The sequence below is a fragment of the Apteryx rowi genome, unplaced genomic scaffold (genome assembly GCF_003343035.1).
Source record: "Apteryx rowi isolate R43461 unplaced genomic scaffold, aptRow1 scaffold_405, whole genome shotgun sequence".
Taxonomy (NCBI): domain Eukaryota; kingdom Metazoa; phylum Chordata; class Aves; order Apterygiformes; family Apterygidae; genus Apteryx; species Apteryx rowi.
The window spans coordinates 276,511-298,920 of NW_020450580.1; the positions used below are offsets into that span (position 1 = coordinate 276,511).

The 22,410-nt window shown below is 49.7% G+C and overlaps 1 protein-coding gene across 1 annotated transcript; it reads left to right on the forward strand.

The window, feature by feature from the left end:
* Positions 1-79: 79 nt before the first annotated feature.
* On the forward strand, positions 80-22,336 carry COPG1 (coatomer protein complex subunit gamma 1). The gene is made up of 24 exons (XM_026075508.1): positions 80-165; positions 3,779-3,831; positions 4,623-4,703; positions 5,425-5,496; positions 6,172-6,251; positions 7,062-7,137; positions 7,263-7,355; positions 8,657-8,743; positions 8,893-9,050; positions 9,663-9,796; positions 10,479-10,546; positions 11,317-11,505; positions 11,967-12,062; positions 13,414-13,657; positions 14,034-14,109; positions 14,478-14,581; positions 14,690-14,815; positions 15,230-15,298; positions 15,652-15,794; positions 17,145-17,316; positions 18,334-18,431; positions 19,972-20,110; positions 21,097-21,195; positions 21,808-22,336. Exons 1-24 carry the CDS (start codon positions 129-131, stop codon positions 21,936-21,938), a joined length of 2,625 nt encoding a protein of 874 aa, XP_025931293.1. The 5' UTR covers positions 80-128; the 3' UTR covers positions 21,939-22,336.
* Positions 22,337-22,410: the final 74 nt, after the last annotated feature.

Sequence of the window (22,410 nt, forward strand, 5' to 3'; positions counted from 1 at the left end):
CCGGCACCGGCACCGGCACCGGCTCCGGCACCGCGGCGGGACGGGGCACCGGGCAGGGGCAGGGGCAGGGGCAGGGGCAGGGGCAGGGGCAGGGGCAGGGCGAGGGGGCGCTCGCACCCAGCAGCACCATGCTGAAGAAGTTCGACAAGAAGGACGAGGAGTCGGGTGAGGGGCGGCCGGGGGGAGCCGTGAGGGGAGACCGAGGGGGGGAGAGCGGGAGCCTTGAGGGGAGACCTCCCCCCCCCGGAGGGACAGCTGTGAGGGGAGACCCCCCCCCGTGAGGGAGACCTCCCCCCCCCGAGGGGGAGCCGTGAGGGGAGACCCCCCCCGGAGGAGCAGCCGTGAGGAGAGACACCCCCCCGAGGGGCAGCCGTGAGGGGAGACCGAGGGGGGAAGAGGGGGCAGCCGTGAGGGGAGACCCCCCCCCCGAGGGGAAGCCGTGAGGGGAGACCCCCCCCGAGGGGGAGCCGTGAGGGGAGACCGAGGGGGAGTGAGGGGGCAGCTGTGAGGGGAGACCCCCCCTCGAGGGGGAGCCGTGAGGGGAGACCGAGGGGGGAAGAGGGGGCAGCCGTGAGGGGAGACCCCCCCCTCCCCCGAGGAGGACCATGAGGGGAGCCCCCCATCAGGGTTTTGGCTGCGAGGGGCGGTGGCGCTGCCGGGGGGGCCTGGGGGGGCCCAGGGGAGGCCCTGGGGGTTGCGGCACCACCGGGTGACACCAGGACTTCGGAGTGGCGGGGGGAGCCGGCAGCAGGCTGGGAACGGGATGGGGCTGGGGATGTTTCGGGGGGGGGGCAGGACACCCCTGGCGTGGGGCAGTGGCTGAGGGAGGCTGGGGCGCCCTGGGGGCAAGAACCCTGCAGCGGGGGGCAGGAGGCAGAGCGGGGGCTGGGAAGCTGCAGGGCCCGGCCGTGGGCCGCGACCCCGGGGCCGAGCCGCGAGGAAGGATGGGGTCCGGAGTGGCGCCCGGGGGGGCGGTAGCCTTTGGGCCCCTTCGGGTGCTTGGAGTGCGTGACGTGACCTGGTGGGGAGAGGAAGCTGCGATAAGTGGTCCCGGAGGCGGGTAGGCTGGCGGTACAGCAGCTAGCGTGAGAGATGCTGTCCGAGGCCGCGAGTTCAGGAGGAATCGCCCCGTCCCCACGCACCAGGGGATTTTGCCCAACTCTTGTAGCACCTGTATCCTTGCTCGGGTCATGGGGTGAGCCCTGCGCACCCTTCCTGTTACCCGCATGCATGGCTTTTTGCACATCTAGTTGGCTGTTCCCCATTTGCTTTTGGGACCCATGTCTCCACCGAGAATCATATGACTCTTGGATGTGCAGGTTGCTCCTCAAAGTGTTTTGTACAAATGTAAAGCAAGAGATGGTTGTAAAGCAGGGTAGAAACTGGTTTGTACTTTCTGGCGCTGAGTTTTTGACACACATGGTCTGCTCTAACCAGACAGCTGCGTACCTCAGTGGGTCTGAAATGCTAAGAGCATCAAATAAATACTATTTCTAAAGACAGGTTGACTGACTTTTCAAAACATTATGCACGAGTAATGTCTAGGCAGGAAGAGGTTGATACTTCATTTCGTGTGTAATTCCTGTGGAATCACTGTTAGATATGACAGTGTTGAATAGCCATCTGAGTGTTTACTTTTACAGCTGTGCCTCCTGAAGTGATTTGATTCAATGTAAATCTTAATGATTGTTCTCTGTAGATTGTGCTTACTCTTTAATGTGCGTTAAATGCCTTGCCCTGGTTCTCAGCCTTATCCAAACCTTCCTGTGCTCTCTCCATAAGCCTGGAATTTAGTGATGCGACTGTTCAAGGGGAATCCCTCTTGGCCTTCGCTTTTGGGGCTATTCTTAATTTGCAGCTGCTGCACGCTTCAGGGTGTTGGGTTCCCTGTGGACGAGGCTGGCAGGAGATGTGCTTTCCTTCCGTTGTGCTCTTGGCGCTCTGCTCTTGCTTTAGTTCAAGCCGAGAGCTCACAGAGCTTTCCTTTCTGCCTTCTCTGCTTGCATACTTCCCAATATTTTTGCTTCTCTACTGAATTTATTCCTGATCCTGTCTTTTTCTGTGTTGAGTGAAGATTCCTATCACTACTGCCGCTGCCTTTTTTTCCATCTAGATTGTGTATGTGTCCAAAATGGGTAGCTTGAGTGCTTGCCGTTTTCAGTCTTGCGTGGAGTGCACGATCCCTGAATTCACAGGCCTTTTATACTCATTCCTTACATATGATGGCTAGCAGAACAGTCTTTTTGTTGAGATGAGTCTGTCTGGTGGCTGCTTGGATTCTGCTCCTTTACCTTTCATGGATGATTTAGGTAGCCTTGGATGAGCCACTTCCACTGACTTTCAGAAATGTGCTTGGAGATGTCATTTTGGGCACACAGCTGTTCTGAGACCCTTACTCGGAGGATGTTAGAGACTATTTCTCTACAAATCATTACAAATTGTTGCAAGTTAGTCATCCAGTACTAGGAGCTTTCTGAAAATGCAGCCTCTGCTTTCTCTGTGTCTGTTTCTCCTTCTGCAATCAGAAAAAGACTTTGATGCAGGGTGCTGTGAGGACCAAAACTCCATGTGCAATACATTTCAAGATGCTTAGTGCTATGAACGGTGAAGAGGTGATGCTCTGTGTTGTTGATGGCTGATTTAGGGATTGTAGACATGCTAGGCCATAGGAAATATTGCAATTCTAGGAAGACTTTTTTCAAACCTGTTTTTGGAACGCGGTCACACACTGATACTATAATTTTACATTGGTTTTATTCTTTCCCCCCGTTTCGCTTTCTCACCTGTCCCACGTAAGTGTCTGTGCTTTGTTCAGCCACCTACTGCATTTACAAACTTATCCTGAGCCGAAGGAGTGCAGTTTATGAACCAGAAAGGATCCAAGATGTAGATGTTTTTGCCTTTAAGTGTAAGATTTACTTTTGCAAAGACCACTGGCACCAGCATGCATTGCTTCAAGCCCGGGTCAGAATGGAGCAGTGCTCTCTAGCAGATCAGTCTTATTAAATTAAACACTGGAATAGCCCTGCCGATGGCTGTGTTTTGTGCCAGGGCCAGGCTGAACGTAGGTACTAATTAAAACCTGCTTATCAATAACTGGCAGCTTTTCTAAAGCTGCAGCTCGTAAATGCTTAGAAGGAGGCAAGCTAATAGAGACCATGCAGAATGATAGTGCTTGTCCTCGTCCTTAATTGGTGAGATTTTTAATTACTAAATACAATTTATTCCATGAAGTGGAACAATGAAAGTGACTCTGTGTCCAGACTCTCTAGTCTGCTGTCTTGTTCTCTTAATTAGTGGTAGAGCCAAAAATACTCTACTGGTGTATTCCTGATTGGTTTATAACTGAGGGATAAAACGCTCCTGACTCGCCAGTCTGGCAAGCGATGCCTTTTTTTGGCTGGGGCTCCCTGGGGTATTATTTCTAGGCCTGTCTTATTGATGCTCTAGCTCTCAGCAAGCTTCCGGCCCTGCGGCTGGAAATAGGCCTTTGGGGATAACTGTGCAGGACAGTTACTGCAGAGCTAATCAGTCTACCTCAGCTCATGGCGAGTTACTGCTGGGGGGATGATAAACCAAAGAATGTCCTGCCTGCTCTGCCTTCCCTAACTTCTATGAAGGTGTCCAGTTAATACTGCTTAAAAGACGGAGTTCTAATTGGTTGGTGTTTGTGGAAAAAGTTACCCCAAAATGTTTAGCCTGTTCTTAAACTATGGGCAGAAGTTTGCCTTTCTGTAGCACTATCCCTAGGAAGACCTTTGCTCTCTTTGTTTTGTAGGTGGTGGCTCCAACCCATTTCAGCACTTGGAGAAGAGTGCGGTCTTGCAAGAGGTAAATCCTTAGCTCTCATTATGTACCCCTCGCCTGAGTAGAGTCCCTCCCTCTCTTGAGTAGGTCACTGGAGAACTTTAGCAAGAAAGCGGGGGTTTGTTCCGGTCCTGTTAGTACTGAAAGTAAACGGATAACACTTCCATTAATTCTTATTTTATTGTTGGAGGGAGGAAGGGAGGAGGTGGGAATGGTTTCTGTAATGATGTAAAGACTGTATACTGTAAACAGGAATAAAAAGGATTATCTGGGAAAGCTCACCCTAGCACAAGAAGAATGGGAAATTGGTCTTGGACACCCTGAATTTCTTGTAGATGACAAAGTTAGTGAGCAAGGTGTGGGCGGTTATCGAATAGTCTCTCTCTGATTTTGCTTTTAAAAAAATGCCTCTCTAAAATGTCTCAGTCCCTAGACCCTGCTGTTAATGCGTTATCTGTTTGCTTACAATATTGTGGATGGTGTTGGCTCTTGTTAGCCTTGTAGAGCTAGCTTGGATCTGGCAGAAGGGTAGTGTCTTAGCTGGTACATGATACAGGCTTGCGTGGGTAAAAGTGTGAGGAGGATTTGGCCTTTCAACCTTGATTGCACTTGGTTTGCAGTCCCCGGAAGAGACTATAGAACCAGCTGTTTAAAAGGGGGCCATGTTTAACAGGAATTGAGGAAAATCTGGTCTGAAGTCATTAAGAATCTTGCCATACCTAGCCCCAAATTTGTTGTTTCTATCAGCGGCCAAGACCAGACGAGACAGTGTTTGTTAAGGAGTGTCAGCGTCCTTGTCTGTGCTTTGTTTCCAGGCACGGGTGTTTAATGAGACTCCCATAAACCCCCGGAAATGTGCTCACATCCTCACCAAGATTCTGTATCTCATAAACCAGGTAATGCAGAGAAAAGAAAACAGGCTGAGAGTGCTTTTGATTTTAAAATTCTTTTTCTGTGATTAAATTTTACCTTATGAATAGCTGTCATGACTATATCCAATGAAGTCTTTCAGTAGCCAAAATTAGTGTGTCACTAAGTTAATATTTGCTTTCTTGGTGTCTAAGAAGTTCTGCAGGATGGAGAGAATAGGAGCAGGTAAGTGTGAAGAGATCAATGCCTATGATTTGTTTTCGCATGGAAATTGTTACCTTACAGCTCTGTGGTGACAAAGGTTGTTGTGAATCCAGCTCTTAGGGCCCACAGCTTTGGGGAGCTGAGGGCTAAGGACCAGCTTTGTAAAGGCATTTACCTGTCTAGTGGGGTACGTGTCTAACGGCCCTGGCTGGCTCTGAGTAGCCATGGCACCTGTAGGAAATGCAGCCTAAGCTAGGGCAAGGCAGCCTCTTTGTCATCCTTAAGGAAGCTGGCTTGTGCAGATCATGATCAGCGTTTCTTGCAACGGTGCTGAATAAAGCATCCTGTCACCTGCATCAGCAATTAAACCAACTTCAGCCATACGCTGGGGGAATCTTTCAGGTCAATATCGGGGTGCTACTCTGAAGGACGCTGGCAAGGAGGAGACCTCCACTGCTCCCAGCCACCTGTCCTCACACCTTCAGCAGGCACAAAAGCTCTTGTTGGTAAATGGGAATTCCTTCCTTCTTTCCCTTCTTCTAGGGGGAGCACCTTGGTGTGATGGAAGCTACTGAGTCCTTCTTTGCTATGACCAAACTGTTTCAGTCCAACGATGTAAGTCTGCCTATGTGTTTTGTGATGTATTTATCTGGCAGGACATTAAGTTAGCAGCAGTGTCTTATTCAGCCTTGAACCGTGTCTTTTTGCATGATCAGCTTTTCTGTCCTGCCTGGATCCAAGTGGGAAGAGAAGGATGAAAATTTAGAAACAGATCAGCTTTGTAGCCCTTCCTGGACCTCTCTGGAAGTTTAACTGAAGCATTCTCTGTCCTTAAGACAGATTCCTCCTCCCTATGAATTGCTGTTTAATTCTGAGGTTGTGCAATATGATACACTTTGTGCCCAACTTTAAAGGATCGTGTTTCCTGTTGATTGTCAATGACAGCATTTCCTGAAGGAGGCCAGGAATTAGTGCCCGACCAGCAGTATTGTTACTACCCCTAGTTTTCCCCCAAACCACAAGGCATTAAAGTCGTGAGACTGACTTAAAAATCCACAAGTTGGGGTTTTTAGAAGAGGAGTGGGATTTTGGGGGTTTTTTTGGTTTGTTTTTTGTTTTTTTGTTAGTGAATGTGATTCTTTTACATCTCTTACTTTCAGGAACTGCGGCTCTCATGAAAGGATCAGATACTTGATCTTCGTAATAAAATCATGGAAGCAGGGAAAACTGAGGCTTCTTCCTGTTTGGGATCCTCTCAACTAATGCCTGTCTTTCCTCTTTCCTTGCCAGCCGACTCTTCGCAGGATGTGTTACCTGACTATCAAAGAAATGTCTTCTATTGCAGAAGATGTCATCATTGTAACGAGCAGGTCAGTCACTCCCCTTTTCTTACTGTTGTGTTTCCGTGCTGCCAGTAACATCCCTCCAGCCTCTTGGAGATGACAATAGTCCCTGCTGAGCAGCGTGAAGATGGGAAATGCCATTGGTGAGGAAAAAAAAATCTCCTTTAAAAGAGGCCATTAAAATACAGACACTGAAATCCCCTTTTGCAAAAGGATGTTTGACTCCTGCTTTCCTATCTGAGTGTTTTGAGGCTTTTTGAAGGTTTTAGGTATACCAAGGCTTTCAACAGGTAGGAGAGGATTTACTGCTCCTGTAGCAGCGCTGGGTATGACTTCACTGTGGAACAAAATTCCTTCCACGAGTCTTTCCTGAATTGATCATCTTCCTGAAAGGCTGGTGCCGTATCGGGAGATAGGAGCATGAGGGATAGGGCTTGCTGAGGGACGAGTCCATGCAGCAGGCAGAAGCCAGTCCCAAAGGGTGATGTGATCACCTCCGTCCCCTCATAGACAGTCTCACGCTGATCAGGACCCTAGGGAACAGGCAGAAATGAGTGTTCAGCAAGGAACCCAAATGCTTCGTTTGCAAGTGCCTATGTGTGCGCTCCAGTTTTGTGGGTGATCAGGGTCTCCTGCAGCCTGCTGATGGGTCTGTAACTCAAGTACCGACCTTTCTCTCCTGCCTTCCCACGCTGGTGGGACTTGCCTGAGACCTGCACGTGCCTGCTTGGTGTTCAGCTGCGATCGTGGCTGCCTGCTGTTCTGTGTGCACTGTACGTGCACCTGAGAGCTGCTGGCCCAGGACTGCAGTATTGAGAGCTTCCTGTTTTCACCCAGCTTAACCAAAGACATGACGGGGAAGGATGACAATTACCGAGGCCCCGCTGTGAGAGCACTCTGTCAAATCACGGATGTAAGTGCTGCTTTTGTCTCGGGGCAGCCCTGGGCCCTTCGCCCTTCCCTGCCTCGTCCTCCCTTTTGCCCTTTCACACTCCCGACAACTTCCCTGTGTCAGCTGCTATTTCCATCTCCCTGCAGAGTACCATGCTGCAGGCCATTGAGCGCTACATGAAGCAGGCGATCGTTGACAAAGTGCCAAGTGTATCCAGCTCTGCTCTGGTGTCCTCCTTGGTATGTACTCCCTGCAGGATGTGACTGAGGGACAGTCAAGCTGGGGAACAGTTGTCTGTGGTGGGTCTGGACGTCTTGAGAGACTGAAATTGGAGCTGTCCTTTAGCAGAGGATGCATATGAGAGAAAAAGAAAGGAGAAGGAGAGAGAACAGTAATTTTTTTACAGTGCAATGTAATTGGAATGCAATTTGACATCAGTCATTTAACTCCTAAGTCTTTCAGTGCTCCACGTACAAAACAGCCCATCCTCTCCCCATGTCTGTGGAACGCTTGGAGACCTCTGGGCGGAGGTGTCCTGTAAGTAAAGCCCATGTGGTGGTGATACGGCGGCCTTTCTCCTGTGCAAGTCTGTGCCCGCACCGTGCTGTAGGTTGCGTTGCAGTGTTTTCTGCCTGTTCGCCGACTGAAATGATCACCGGTTTTGTCTGGCTGGCAGCGCCTCTTAGGAGCCCAGGCTGTTGCAGCAGGTTGCTGATGCAGCGACGCAGGATGAGAAGTGCCGAGGGCAGGCACTGCGTGAAGCAGCCAGCAGGGCTGCTACCGTCAGGACTAGCTTGTGCTAATAGAGAGGAAGGAAGCTTGCCCGGGGACCACCCGTGCCACACGTACCTAAAGCGGTGCCGTGGGGATGTGGGTTAGAATCCAGATTCAAGTGGCATTTCTGTGGTAGCAGCCTGGCTGAAGAGGTTCCCTCTGACCAGTGTGAAACTGTGGTATGTGTGGTATTTGTGTAGGTACTGTGGCACAAGACACTGCTGGTCCACCCCTTGTCATAGTATGTACATTCTTCCTCCCATTAACAAGGGCTCTGTAAGGAGCCTGAAGAGCTTTGGTCTGTTGTTTCCTTGTTAGAAGGAGATCATAAGCTCTCCATGCAAGTACTACGGATTTTTTGTATGTCTGTGTGATACCCGGCACAGTCCAATTCCAGCCATGGCACAGGCATTACTGCAGTGCTTCTTATCAAGCCATTTGCTTTGTCCACTGCATGCTAATATGGATAAGCAAACTAGGAATGTTTCTGCAGGTTAGGGCTGCATAGCTGTTGTTCCCTCTCTGTGAACGGAGGGACTGGTGCTAACTTTGTGGAAGGTGTTCGACCTCTTGAGGCCAAAGCTGTCATGGCCTAGTCTCTGCCTCCTGGTGCTGTCCTTGGTTTTTCCTTCTTGCTGTCTGTATGTGCTCTTCTGTAAGTTGCTGCCTCCAGCGCCCTCATGGGGAAGGCTTGTTTCCTCTGCGATTCCAAAAGTTTCTTCCGTCCTTCTGTCATGGGTTGCCTGTGGTTTTTGTCTCCCCCCAGCACCTGCTGAAGACCAGTTATGATGTGGTAAAACGCTGGGTGAACGAGGCTCAGGAGGCAGCTTCCAGTGACAATATCATGGTGCAGGTAGGAAACCTGGAGCAGCATGGAGCGTAGTAAGCAGCAGCTGGGGGTGGAACGATCTGCGAGAGCTCAGCTGGGCATCTCCAGGCCACATACGGGTGAAGGTATAAAGAGCACGCCGTGGGTTTGTGACGATCTGTTTCCCCGCACAGTATCATGCTCTGGGCTTGCTCTACCACGTGCGGAAGAACGACCGCCTGGCGGTCAACAAGATGCTCAGCAAGTTCATGCGTCACGGCCTCAAGTCACCGTTTGCCTACTGCATGATGATTCGAGTAGCCAGCAAGCTGCTGGAGGAAGAAGCTGGCAGGTGAGGGAGCTTCTTTGCCCTGCTGGAAGAATTTCCTTGGGTCCTGCTTCCATCTCTTCTTGCAGGGTCACTTGTCATCTCGTTGGGGGCAATTGTTTCTCTCTTTGAAGAGCAGCATGCAGCTTCTACCTTTTATTGTGGGTTAAAAGGCAGCACAGGAGATTGGAGATACTCTTGTGTTTTGGGATGGTTTATGAGGTCTTGTCTGTGTATGTGCTTGCACATCGAACTACTTCCCTGCTTTTCTTGCCTTGTTTTTGTAGCTGTTCTTCGTTCAGATAATCTGCTTTATTTTCCATGTCTTTTGTAACTACTCGGTTAACACGTACGCACTGTGGCTCCCTGGCGGACAGGACTCGTGGTGTACGGTGAGCCCTTCGTACGAGGGCTAAGGGAAGGTCCCTTAAGCCAGTAAGGCAGAGGGTGTCTTTACTTGGAGGGCAGTCCGAGTTCCAGCCTGAGTTTGCAGTGCGCTGCAAAACTAGGGGACGGTGGATTTACGGCTGCTTTTACCATTCCACAGGCTGTGGGACCTGTACAGTTTTGCTGCTGGACTCATCGTTTCTATTAGCACCTTTGCTGTCGTTCATTCTCGTGCTTTTTGTTCCTTAGCCGCGACAGCCCCCTGTTCGACTTCATTGAGAGCTGCCTAAGAAACAAGCATGAGATGGTGGTCTACGAAGCTGCTTCTGCCATCGTTAACCTGCCCAACTGCACCGCCAAAGAGCTGGCACCGGCCGTGTCGGGTAAATGTGGCACTCGCGGCAATGGCGAGGGAATTATGGGCCTGCGGTGGTGACACCTGCTGATTACCCTGAGAAGCAAGGACCTTGCGTAGTTGCAGGCTTGTAATGCTGCCGTATCCCCGTTGCTTTATGCTGCTGCTGAGAGCTTATGGTGTGTATGAATAGCTTTGCTCCTGTACAGGTGTTTGTCTGGTGTGCTCAGGTGTGGGTTCCTGGAGGGTTTTTGTTTCCGTCAAAGAGAGCTGATTTCTAACTAATAAATCTCCCTGCTTTAAACTTGAAGATAACTGTACAAAAAGCCAAGGTGTTGTGTGTGACCTCTCTGTGCAGGGAGGCCAGCCCTGGGAAAGGAACAAGGCATACACGGAAATGGAAAAGAGCATTTTAAATGGACTTAATAGAAAACATGACAAGGTGATGAGCTTGGCTTCCAAGAGAAGCAAAGGATAGCAGCAGAGTGGAAAAAGGGGGGAGATGGGTATGAGCTAGTTGTCAGCAGGGATGTGTGATGAAAGGGGGCAACAGGGAGGGAGGAAGCTGGTAAATTCAGAGTTACGTCTTAAACATGTTTCTAATTATCTTCTGCTTGAGCTGTCTCTGTTAAATCTCTTGCTTTAGGTGTGAAACCCTCTTCAATAATAGATTTCTAAACATCTACCTTTGTTGGTTTTCCCCCTCACAGTTTTGCAGCTTTTCTGCAGCTCCCCAAAAGCAGCGCTTAGATATGCAGCCGTCCGTACCCTCAACAAGGTAGGAGTTGTCTCTTGGGGACTGTAATAGTTTCTCATGCTTGGGGATGTGCAGGCTTCAGAAGAGAGAGGGAGCCAGACTGTGCGATGATTTAGTGTGAATAACCTCCACCCTGCCTTGGGCTAAAGCCTTACATTTCATTGCTTTCTGAGGGGGGAAAAAAACTCTCTAAGAACAGTTCAGAGAAGGAAAAACCAATTATGTTCCCAGGTCTCTATTAGAGTGTGTTGCTGGTATTATATGTTATTGTTTTCCTTTGTGAGCTTCCTGTGGTGAGGCAGCTCCTTGTAAAACAGGGATCAACCCTAGTGTCGCTTCTTGGCCTGCTCCATCACAGTCTTTGCCTGAGCTTTTTCCTTGCCCTTATCAGCTCTAAAAGGAAAAAGGAAGAATGGCGGTGTCTGTGTGGGAACTGCTGTGCTCCCACCCACAGAGCTGTTCAGCAGAGCTGAGCTAGCTGAATTTTTCTTGGGAGTTCATAGCTTTTTTTGCAGAATCTGAACCTTAATATATAGAGGAGAATGAGAGAGGAAAAAAATAGTGATCATTTGTTACTACTACTTCTCTTCCAGCAGCGGATACAATTCTGTGGGAGGAAAGAGCTTGTTACTTTAACCTTAGATGAGCTGTTTGTCTAAGATGACCCCTGCATACAGTCTGTAGCATTTATTTCAATAGTAAGGCATGAGAGCTCATAGAGGCTTAGTAGTTTTTGCCAGTGGGCCTTTTCCATATATTCAGTGAATTCCACTCCTCCTCCTCCTCTCTAGGTGGCCATGAAGCACCCATCCGCTGTGACTGCCTGTAATCTAGACCTGGAGAACCTTGTGACAGACTCCAACCGCAGCATAGCCACCCTGGCCATCACCACGCTGCTGAAAACCGGCAGTGAGAGCAGCATCGACCGGCTCATGAAGCAGATCTCCTCCTTCATGTCAGAAATTTCAGATGAGTTCAAAGTAAGAAAGTGGAGGGTGCAGATTCCTGAAGAAACCTCTTGTTCTTTGTCTGTGTTTGTGCGCACGCTCTGAAGCTCGCACAGAGCTCCTTCCAGCGCCTGGGCTGCAGAGTATCTGCAGGGAAGGGAAGAAGTTGAGGCTATCAGCCTAAGCTCTGCCTCAGTTGTACAGCTCCCGACTCCTAAGTCACAAGCTCTTTTCTGGGGAGAAATCCTCTGAGAATTAAATCTCTCTTTTTTTTTCCAGGGGGCAGAAGCTTTTGCTAGGGACTGACCAGTGCATAGAGATGAGTCTCCTCTAATTCCTAGGATTGTACTTTCTGGAACTGCATTTGTTGGATAAGTGAAAGGAAAATGATAGTTTCCAGGCTAGGAACCAGCACCAAATTGGCACAGTTCAGCTAGTTTTCTCATGCCTAATGAGGCAGAGTCCTCTTGTTTACTTGTCCCCTTTTCCTCCAGGTTGTGGTGGTGCAGGCTATCAACTCACTGTGTCAGAAGTACCCTCGCAAACATGCGGTCCTCATGAACTTCCTCTTCACTATGCTTCGGGAAGAGGTAAGTCTGCAGGGCAACTACTTTGTGTTCCTTGTATGTACTGCAGGACTGCACAGTGGCCTGCATCAAAATTTTTGCTGCTAATGCTGCGCAATAAGAGCCACTCCCTGCCTTGAAAGACTTGCAACCGAAGTGGTAGAAATGGCCAGCTACGCACAAGAGTTATATGCATACTGTCAGGCATTTCATTCTTTGATTTATTGGGGGAGTCTATTAACTCTCAAGTCAAATGCAGGCAACGGTGGATCTGTTGGCAGTTCATTTCTGTATCACGTTTGAAACAGCTTTCTTTTATACTTTGACAGCAAATTCCAAGAAGTTTTGTCTTGTATGCAAAGATTCAGTAACAACCTATTTATTGATGACACAGGACCACTTTTGTTCTGTTCTCTGTGCTGTGGCAGTAAAGGGATCACGAGTACCTATAACTATTCTCTGCGTTCAGTCAGACATTGAATTGCAGGACAGTTTTACAGAGGTTTTCCGAGCTCATTTCTGAATGAGCTAATATGCCTGCAACACAGCTGGCACCACTGCTTTGCCCTGACATCACTTTCTGCCAATTACAGCCTCTTGTTTGGGAACAAACCAAGGCCTCTCATTTCACTCTTCTGAAAAATGGACTGTTCCACTTTCCCAGATTTTCTGTGGGTGGATGATATCATTTTGAATGTGGTTTTGCAGTTCAAACCATTCTGTTTTACAGCTTTTTTTAAATCCAAAATAGCTCAAGAAAGATCCCCCAAATGCATATAATTGGCAGAGGATGGTGTGCAGTTTAATCCCCTGATGTGCAGCGAGGACACCAGTAAATAATGTCTGAAGATAACAGAGTATTAACTGCGTGTCAGGTTGCAGGGTCTGCCTGGGGAGGTATTGATCATCTGTCTTCCCGCACTAATAGGGCTATTTGCTGGGTCCTGCTGTGGCAGATATGATCCTTAACGTATTTCTCTTGTGATTCATCCTCAGTTGTCTGGTGCTAAAGGGGAGAGGGCTGGGTTTTTTTCTCCTCCCATGTGGCCGTTTTTATGAATTCATTCTAGCAGCACAGGGTGCAGAAGGAGATATAAACCCTTCAGGCTGATGGATTCTGTTACCCTCTCTAGAACTTGCTGGTTTTCTTCTGGGCTGCAGCCATTCTGGCAAGTGAGCTTCAATATTAATGGGTCCTCTGGGAGTAGAGAGGGTCAGAAGTGGGGGCAGCATTACTGCCCTGCTCCTTTCAAACACAGATCAGAAGCACTGGGTGTGAGTGACCTTTTCGAAGGAAGTCTTTTCCTGTCTGGCTAATTCAGAATCCCTAACCTGCTCTGAGTTTTCCAGCTGAGCAGTTCCTTATGCTCCCTAGGGCGGCTTTGAGTACAAGCGAGCCATCGTGGACTGTATCATCAGCATCATCGAGGAAAACTCGGAGAGTAAAGAGACAGGCCTGTCTCACCTCTGTGAGTTCATCGAGGACTGCGAGTTTACTGTGCTGGCCACTCGTATCCTTCACCTGTTGGGTCAGGAAGGGCCCAAGACCAATAATCCCTCCAAATACATTCGCTTCATCTACAACAGGGTTGTCCTGGAGCATGAAGAAGTCCGGGCAGGTAAGAGACAGACCTGGAAAGCTGTCTGCCCTATGACAGATCTTCAAGGAAAGATAGTGCATGAATACCTCTGCTTTTGAGGACTGTGATTTGGCCTGGTCCTGAGCAGATCTCTTTCCACGGTAAAGACAGTAGTTCCAATGGGAGAGGTAGTTTGCAGCTGAAAAATGGGGAGGGAGATGCAGTGACTCTATGAAACTGGACAGTGAAGGTTTGCAGGCGCTCTGCTCTAATGCATCTGCCTCTCTCTGGTCACAGTAAGGCTTTATACTAGTGCTAGCATCTCTGATGTGACATTTGAACAAGGCCAGGAAAGAGTGGAAACTTCATGTGCTTTCTTTGCTTCCTAATCCTGTTTTAATGGCTGATGCTACAGGTGCTGTAAGTGCCCTGGCTAAGTTTGGAGCCCAGAATGAGGAGATGTTACCCAGTATCTTGGTGTTGCTGAAAAGGTGAGTTGTACTGTTTGCTCTCAGCCTTTCTTGTCAAGTACCAGCCTCAGAGTTTCTCAGCATCCTGGGTGAACACCTCTGTTCACTTGAGAGCGCTTGGCAGCATCCCCATGTGTGTCCTGTCTCTTCTAGCTGTGAGTCTTGAGAGGGTGCAGCAGGTACCTGCAATCTGTGGTGGGATCACTGCTGCATTCAGTGCCACAAAGCGGATGTGAGAAGCCAAGTGCGGTGGATGATTGCTCCTCTAATATAACAGCCAGTAGATTGCTGGTTGGTGTAAGCCACCTGTAAGGTGGCTCAGTCACCTCGATTCATTCATGTGGATTCTGCTGCCTTGCACTGAGGCAGTTTTTATACTTTCCTCTCAGGTGTGTAATGGATGATGACAATGAAGTGAGAGACAGAGCCACCTTCTATTTGAACGTTCTGGAGCAGAAGCAGAAAGCCCTCAATGCTGGCTACATCCTGAATGGTAATGCAGGAAGTCCTCCAAACAAACTTGTCTCTTTCGTGATTTGACAGCTGAAGAAGAGCGCTGGTGTTGTCTGTGGTTTCACTGATCTGTCCTGTCTGTCCCCAGGTCTGACAGTGTCCATCCCTGGCCTGGAGAGGGCTCTGCATCAGTATACCCTGGAGCCCTCCGAGAAACCCTTTGATCTGAAATCCGTTCCTTTGGCAACAGCTCCTATCACTGAGCAAAGAGCAGGTGAGGAATGGTCCTCCAAATGCCGGTTGAAACTGCTAGTAACCCCCTAGCAGCTCCAACCCCTTTGAACAATAGGCTGCACTGGGCCTGCTGAGAATTGCTGAGCTCTATCCTATTTGAATTTTATGGGATTGTATCTTCTGTAAAGTATAAGGCTGGCAAATCTCATTGCTCCCACATTAGGGTTTCAGTTTAGTCCAACTGCTAATAATAGTAATAGCTGGTAATCCTCACTGAAGCTATTGCAGTTGCAGATATATTTGGGGCACTAAATATGGGTGCCTAGTCCATAGCAAGGTGAGAAATGAGTTCCCTTTCTATCCTTAGCCAAATCCCTCTCCGGACATTGATCTGTTTTCCAATTTAGTCTTTTCTTCACCTTCAAACCTTTTGATTTTTTTTTTTCCCTTACAGAAAATGCCCCTGTTGCCGTAGTCAAACAGCCAGAGAAGGTGGCAGCAACACGGCAAGAAATATTCCAAGGTAAGCTGAGGCAAGGCCTCTCCTATGCATGTGGGGAAGAACAGCATGGCCAATTCTTGCTGAGCCTGCCTAACCCTTCTAGCCTCTTCCCATCTCCCCCCGGGGCTTCCAGCATAGTCAGCCCTTCACTCCTGGGAGGTGGGGATGCTTGGAGTCCTGTCTAGCTTGCAATAGGTGTGGGCAAATGGTGACTCTATCTTTCACTTTAAAAGCCCGTACTGAACACTTAGGGATGTTTGATGGATAGTTCCTTGCTGAAGCAGCTTCTGGCAGCTTAGCTGAGGCCTTTGAATCTCTGCTACTGCATTCCTGTGGGCTAGGGAAGGCAATGGTTTCTGTGATCTCTGTTTCAGAGCAACTGGGGGCAATCCCAGAGTTTCGGGGGCTGGGCCCGCTCTTCAAGTCCTCCCCAGAGCCTGTTGCCCTGACAGAGCTGGAGACGGAGTACGTGGTTCGCTGCACCAAGCACACGTTTGTCAGCCACATGGTGTTCCAGGTGGGTAGCTATGGGCGTGCAGTGCTGAAAGAGGATTGGAAAATAAGCTCCTGGCTAGTTAAGAAGCTTCCACGGGGAAGAATTAGCTCAGTGATGTCTGTGTTCAAAGCATGTCGCTGCAAGGAGTCCTTAGTTTCTCGTACAGGGCAGCAAAGCCCCAGTGAAAATTACTTGGGGAATGTGTATTTGTGGCTGTACAGTGTACACGCACACAAGCAAAATACGAGTCAGGCCAGCACTAGATGGGGCTGTTCTCGTTGAGTAGTTGGTGAGGGGAGCTGTGTTCTTTTGTTAGGGTCCCCAAGCTTATGCTTCCAGCGTGAAAGAGTGAAGCTTGCTGTATCTGAGAGGGTGAAAAGGTTATCCAAGAAAGGCAGGCGGTGGGGGAGAGCTCTTCATCCCCTACGTTTTAGTTTAGCTGTTGTAGTATAGGTGCTTGTTTCTTTGCGGCTTGGCCTTGGACGCATCACGCTCCTGCTACATGTGAGAAGCCAGGGTTGATGTACGCAGTCTCTTTGCCTGGGCCTCAGGGAGCTCGGGGCGCAGTGAGTCCTACACTAGGCTGTGAGCAGTAGTGGTGTGTCCTTAGCCAGCTCCTTCCTCAAAGCCTCAGAACTGCTCACATGGTCCTTGTAGGAGCTGGTCTTTATCTCCCTTGTCCCTCCACCAGAAGCAAATGTATAAGGTTAAGCGGCTTGTCATTGTAGCAGGGTCAAAGTCTAAAGAGCAAGTTTAGACTTGCTGAAACCAACAGGCTTGCAGAAACTTGCTCAAACTGTGCCTGGTTTGAGCCGCTCAGGGGACTGCCTTCCCATCTGCTGTGGGGCACTGCAGCCCTGCAGCATCAAGTGAGAAGCGGTAGGCAGCACAGCAGGAACGCTTCCTTACCGCAGAGAGTTAACCTGGGATTATCCTCCTGCGAGAAAGAAAGACAAAGTGCACTTGGAGGAAAAAGTTCCAAATTAATTAGCAAAGTGAAACGGGCAGAAATTGATACAACCCTGCATTTGCTGCATTTGTGCTTCTGCCTGGCTAGCGGAGGTCGGGCGTTGGATAGTTGTGTGTTCATTTGTTTTAAATGTTATCTCCTACAAAATGTTTGCAGGAGCACTGGAGTCCCCTGCAAGTTTTTGCCTTCTCACCTAAAGCATTCAAATGCCAATTGCTGTGTGACTAAACTGAAACGCGTGAGCCCTACGACTAGCCAGCCGATAGTGAGGTCCGCTGTTGAAACACAAAGAGCTGGGAGTTCGCAAGTTGATGCAAAGCTCCTGCTCTGCCTCAAGTGTCTGCTTTTAGATCCATTGCTAGCAGCTTCAAGCTTTTGCTGTTCTCCCCTTCCCTCTGTAGTTTGACTGCACGAACACCCTGAACGATCAGATCCTGGAGAATGTCACAGTACAGATGGAGCCAACAGAGGGGTATGAGGTCATTGGCTATGTACCTGCCAAAAGCCTGGTGTACAACCAGCCGGGTACCTGTTACACGCTGGTGGCACTGTCTGAAGAGGATCCGACAGCAGGTAAACTGTTTGTCCTCTGTGTTTCCCTGTCATCCCTCAAGTTAAGCGTACCGTCTTGCTCACACCCCCGCACGCTCTACCTTATTTCCTAGCCAGGTATTTTGGCCTGTGTGGGGGTGCAGCCCCCAGTGATACTGAGCGTGACTTCTCCTTGTTCTTTGAGGACTGTCAGGCCTCTGTTCTTCTCTCCTGGTTCCCTTGTCCTGTAGCATTGCTGAATCAGGCTGTGGGACCTGGCAGATGAGCACTCAGCTCTGCCGAGCTCTCCGTGCACCCTGGCAAGGCCTTTGGCTTGTCTAGTCTTTGTGTTAGCGTATGGGCAGGCTAATACTTTTCTGCCTGGCAGTGGAGTCCTGCGAGTGCCCGGATGCTATGATTAGCAAAGGAATATTTCAGATAAATGGGCGGAATATCAGGGGAGCCCATTTGAACTTAAAATCACTCATTTGTTATTGCCCAGATGTGAACCAGACCCTCTCCGTGCTTCCGTCTCCCTGGTTTTTGTTCTGGGCCTGCTCACCTGTGCATGTGCTGCTGTTCACCCTGCAGTGTCCGTCTTCTCAGAGATTAGCTGTCTCTTCCTCTCCCAACTGTGTGGTATTAGTCAGCTGCTGTCCTGCAGTGCATAGGTGGTTTAATTTCAGAGATACATGAACTGGTCCCTAGATAGACATCTTGCCTCCTTCATAAGGTGCTGGTGGAACATGTGTAATTAGTATTCCCAACACAACTTGAGATTTGTCCATAACAGCATTTGATCTTAGGATCATGATATTCTACAACCTTCATCAGCCTGTCTTTATCGTTATTTACTAGCCTTACTATTGCAAATAGATTTCTTGTGCTTGAGAGAGAGAAGCTGTGAGAGAGCCCTCCCAAGGTCACGTGCCAAGTTGGTGTCGCTGACAGTGAGGGGGAGAACCCAGCTGCCTCGAGTTTCCCAGCGCCTGTTCTGCCGCAGAGAAATGCGGACCTGGTGGTAACGTGAGCTTTGCCTTTGCCTCCCCCTCCTTCCAGTGGCCTGCACATTCAGCTGCATGATGAAATTCACTGTCAAGGACTGTGATCCAAACACGGGTGAGACGGACGACGAGGGTTATGAGGATGAGTATGTGGTAAGGAGCTAGGCTTGTATCCGATCATGGAAACTGCAGTTGTTTTGAGGGGGGTTTTGTGATTTCTAACTCCTCTGTGCCTGGTAGCTTGCCTTGCAAGCAGTGATGCGACCACTGACATTGCTGTGGACAGAACTACTTGGAGAGGGGGTTCCTGCTGTCTCTGTGACATCTGTCCCAGGGAACTTGGGGAGTTTGTTTTGTATCATCTGGAGTATCCTCCCATTGATGCTCTCCGGGCAGATACCTAGCTGTGCAGGATACCCATGTTTTGGGAGGCTGCGGTGTGTCCTCCAGGCTCGGCTTGCTGTGCCTTAGCAGCTCTGGCAATGGCACAGTCCCTTTTGTGGAGACGGAGGGCTTTTGGCCATCTCTTGCTCTCCATGAGTTGCTCTCTGTGGTGGCACCATTAATTGCCTGCCAGCCTGGCTGATACAGGGTTTTTTTTCCATCCCTGTGCTGGGGAAGGTGGGGCTTCTCCCTCCCCAGGCACTGAGACTGAGAGCACCGATCCTGTGAAAGCACCTCCATTCCAGGCTCTGCTGTTTCCAGACAGGCTGTTTTACCACAGAGGAAGAAATTAAACTTGTGCTTGCTCAGAAACTGAGACTGCCTCACAGAGGCAGTGGCGTTTACCCTCCGGAGAGGAAAGGATGTTCTGACCCAACCTGAACCTTGCCCTGTTAGCTCCAGAAGCTGTTTTCTGTGCGTTGCCTGTCACCACTGCAAGATTGGGGACACTGCTGTGCAGTGAGTCACTGAGGACACCGCATTCTCCCAGAAAGAGCAGGGGAGGGTTTTTCCAAAGGAACCTGCAAGGTTAATCTCTCTGTGCGCCTCCCACATCGCAATAGCCAGGGCATTCAAGTGATGTTTAAACAAACTCTTCCATCTGTTTCAACACAAAGCAGGAGGAGATTCTTTCCTGCAGCGACTGCTGAAATGAATGCAGGCTGGTGTCTGGTCAGCTCTAGCTCCGACTGCTCTTAGCTACATGCCCTGGAGGGACAAGCCCGGGTCTGCCTTGCACAGATGTAGTCACAGCAGCAGGTCAGCTAAGCCAGCACACAGCGTTAAGTGATAGCAAGTACCTGACAGTGTCTCACTGTACTTTATCAGCCTCCAAAACGATGGGCCAGAAAGGCAAAGTACAAGCTTGTGTGTGTTCCAGGGAACATACAGATCCGTCTGAGCAGCAGCAGCTGTTCCTTAGTTTTTGTTTTGTCCTCTGTTTTGGATGTTTGTCCAGGGCTTTGATCTTTTTCCGGCCAAGAGCTGTGCTCAGAATGGGAACCTGCTTTGTAAATCCTGGAAATGAAAGACCCAGTGGCTTTCCTAGGTCAAACAGTTGCTCATCCACGAGTGTTGTTCGCTCAGGCAAGCTATAGCAGGGGCAGGGCTTGCTCAGACATATTCATGAGCGGAAGTGGAGCCCGTCTCCTACATTTGCCTGACCTCAGGGAATCAAGTCTAAAGCTCACTCTGGAGAGAGCAGGGTTAGGAACAGCCGTGTTTTACTCAAACCTCTTCTCGCCATCAGCTTGAAGACCTGGAGGTAACTGTGGCTGATCACATCCAGAGAGTTCTGAAGCCAAACTTTGGAGCAGCCTGGGATGAAGTGGGTGATGAGTATGAAAAGGAAGAGACCTTCACTTTATCCACTATTAAAACCCTCGAAGGTAAGGGGGTGTCTGTGCCCCGCAGAGCTCCTAACGTTTGTCTCCCACCAGGAGGCAAAGTCCAGAGTCAGAGCTCAGAGGAAGTCTGGCTCAGTTTAGATCTCTCACAGAAAGACTAATGGGGCAAAACCCTTTGCAAGTAACTTCACTGCAGCCAGTGAATGCAGAACATCAGTTAACTGTGATTAAAAAGTTAGTTCAGATTTTGCAAAAAGAATGAGTGTTCTGGGCCCTTTGGAGACCAGGCTAGGTTGTGGGAAGCAAGAGAACATCTTGCTTTGTCTCTCGCACTCTACCTTCCCAGGCAGATAGACCATGATTCAGCTGTGAGCTCCCACTTTCATTCTGTGAAAGGAGGAGATGCTCCAACCTTGGGATTCAAGAGCGGGAAAAAAAGATGCAAACAGCAAAAAACATGAGGTTGGTGAGCAGGTTCATGTTGTAAACCCTTTTCTTTTTCATCACATATTACAGATTCAGTTTGACCTTCCTGAAAAGCCTGTAAGAACTCAGCCCTCTTTGATGGGCTCAGACTTAGAAAGGTGTCCTTGTCCTATAGCCTTCCTTACACAGCACCTTGGGCTTGAAATACCCTTCCGGAGACCTTTTCAAATTCCTCCTGAAGACCTGTGTCTCCTTCCTTCTGCATCTGTCTCCAAATAACTAAGCTGTTTGTCAGGGCTGTGCAGTAAGTGTGCAGCCAGCTGCAGTCTCCTACTTCTGTTGTCTGAGTCATTCACCCTCCTGTTTCTGTTGCCCCTGCAACTTTGTTGCATCAGATTCAGAATTGCCATGTGGGGTTTTTTTGGTTGCTTTTACATCCCCCGTGGCCTCTGAAAACACAACGCTGGCCAAGGATATGTGCCTCTCGGGACAAGGAGCATGAACTCTAACATACAAGAAGCATACCCTTAAATGCTGTTAATGTGTCCGTGTCAAGACACTCATGACGTTGAGCCTGTGTTACTTTTTTTTTCTTTTAACAGAGGCAGTCAGTAATATTGTGAAGTTCCTGGGGATGCAGCCCTGTGAGCGATCAGATAAAGTGCCAGATAACAAGAACTCTCACACACTGTACCTGGCAGGTGAGCTGCGGGGCGAGAGCTCTGCTCAGATCCCAGGTCTCTGGGAGGTTGCACAGAGCTGCCTGTTACAAATCAGGGTAGGAGTTTATGATTTAGCCCACTGAGCTCTGGGGAGGATTTAGAGGCTTGTCCCTGCCATGGTTTCTGTCCCTTTTAGGGCAGCTGATATTGGGCAGCTGATATTGGGATGAGAAGAGGGTGCTGTTGGGGTGGGGAGGTGTTAGGATCAGCTCTGGGATCATCTGGAATTTACTGTCTTCATGACTGGTGGCATCCTGTTTTGGATTGAGCCTGTGGGGAAAAGGGCAGCAGCCTTGACATCAAAATGCATGTGAACTGCAGGTGAGTGCCTGGGTAGTCAGCGAGAGGAGCGCCTGGATCTCTTCTCAACCAGAGCTTATTTTAAACGTAGTTTTCATGAGGTTTACAGTAGCAGGAGTCCCAGGTACATTGTAATGATTGACTGATGGGTTTTCTTGGCCTCCTGATGGGGATTTACTGGACTACGCATGCAAAACCTGCCCTTGCAAAACAGCACTGTTCATTTTAAGCTCTTAGCAGGCAGGGGAGGGGCAGCTTGCAAGCAAACCACCCCTTCCCTCTTCCTTCCAGGTGTGTTTCGGGGAGGCCACGACCTGCTGGTACGGTCCCGTCTGGTCCTGACCGACACTGTGACAATGCAGGTCACAGCCCGCAGCTGCGAGGAGCTCCCCGTGGACGTAATCATGGCCTCCGTTGGATAGGCCGCTGCTCGTGGGACTGTCCTGCCACCCGGCCCCCACGGGGGCAATGCTTCTTTCTCTCTGGCTGTGGCATAGGGGTCACATTCACTACAGCAGCTTCTGCCTTCTCTTCGGGGTAATTAGGACATGTTTGGGGGGGTCTGTCTATAAAATAACCATGTTTTTAAGGCCTGATTTTAAGGAACAATTCACTCTGGCTCTAGGGTTGAGGGTTTCGTAGCCGGTTGCCAGATCCGCACGTCCCTTTTTTCCCGTGACGCCTCTTCTGCCCGTTTCTATCGCGGTAGCTGTGTGAGCCCCCCGGTAGCGAGGGGAGCTGGGACGCCAGAGCGGCGCCGCCGCCCCCGCTCCGTTTTACGCCTTTACGAGACCTCAATAAAGGAACGTTGTTGCTCTTGGCTCTCTGGCTGCTGCGGCGCTCCGGGACGGCACGGGACGGGCCCCGCTCCGGGGGGCGGCGGGGGGCTCCGCG

What these genes read in the sequence shown, in the direction of transcription:
- COPG1 (XM_026075508.1), top strand. Translation starts at nt 129, where the DNA reads ATGCTGAAGAAGTTCGACAAGAAGGACGAGGAGTCGG. An exon ending in CCGTCCGTACCCTCAACAAG is followed by an intron (nt 10,547 to 11,316) that starts GTAGGAGTTGTC and finishes CCTCCTCTCTAG; the next exon opens with GTGGCCATGAAGCACCCATC. An exon ending in TCAGCCACATGGTGTTCCAG is followed by an intron (nt 15,795 to 17,144) that starts GTGGGTAGCTAT and finishes TTCCCTCTGTAG; the next exon opens with TTTGACTGCACGAACACCCT.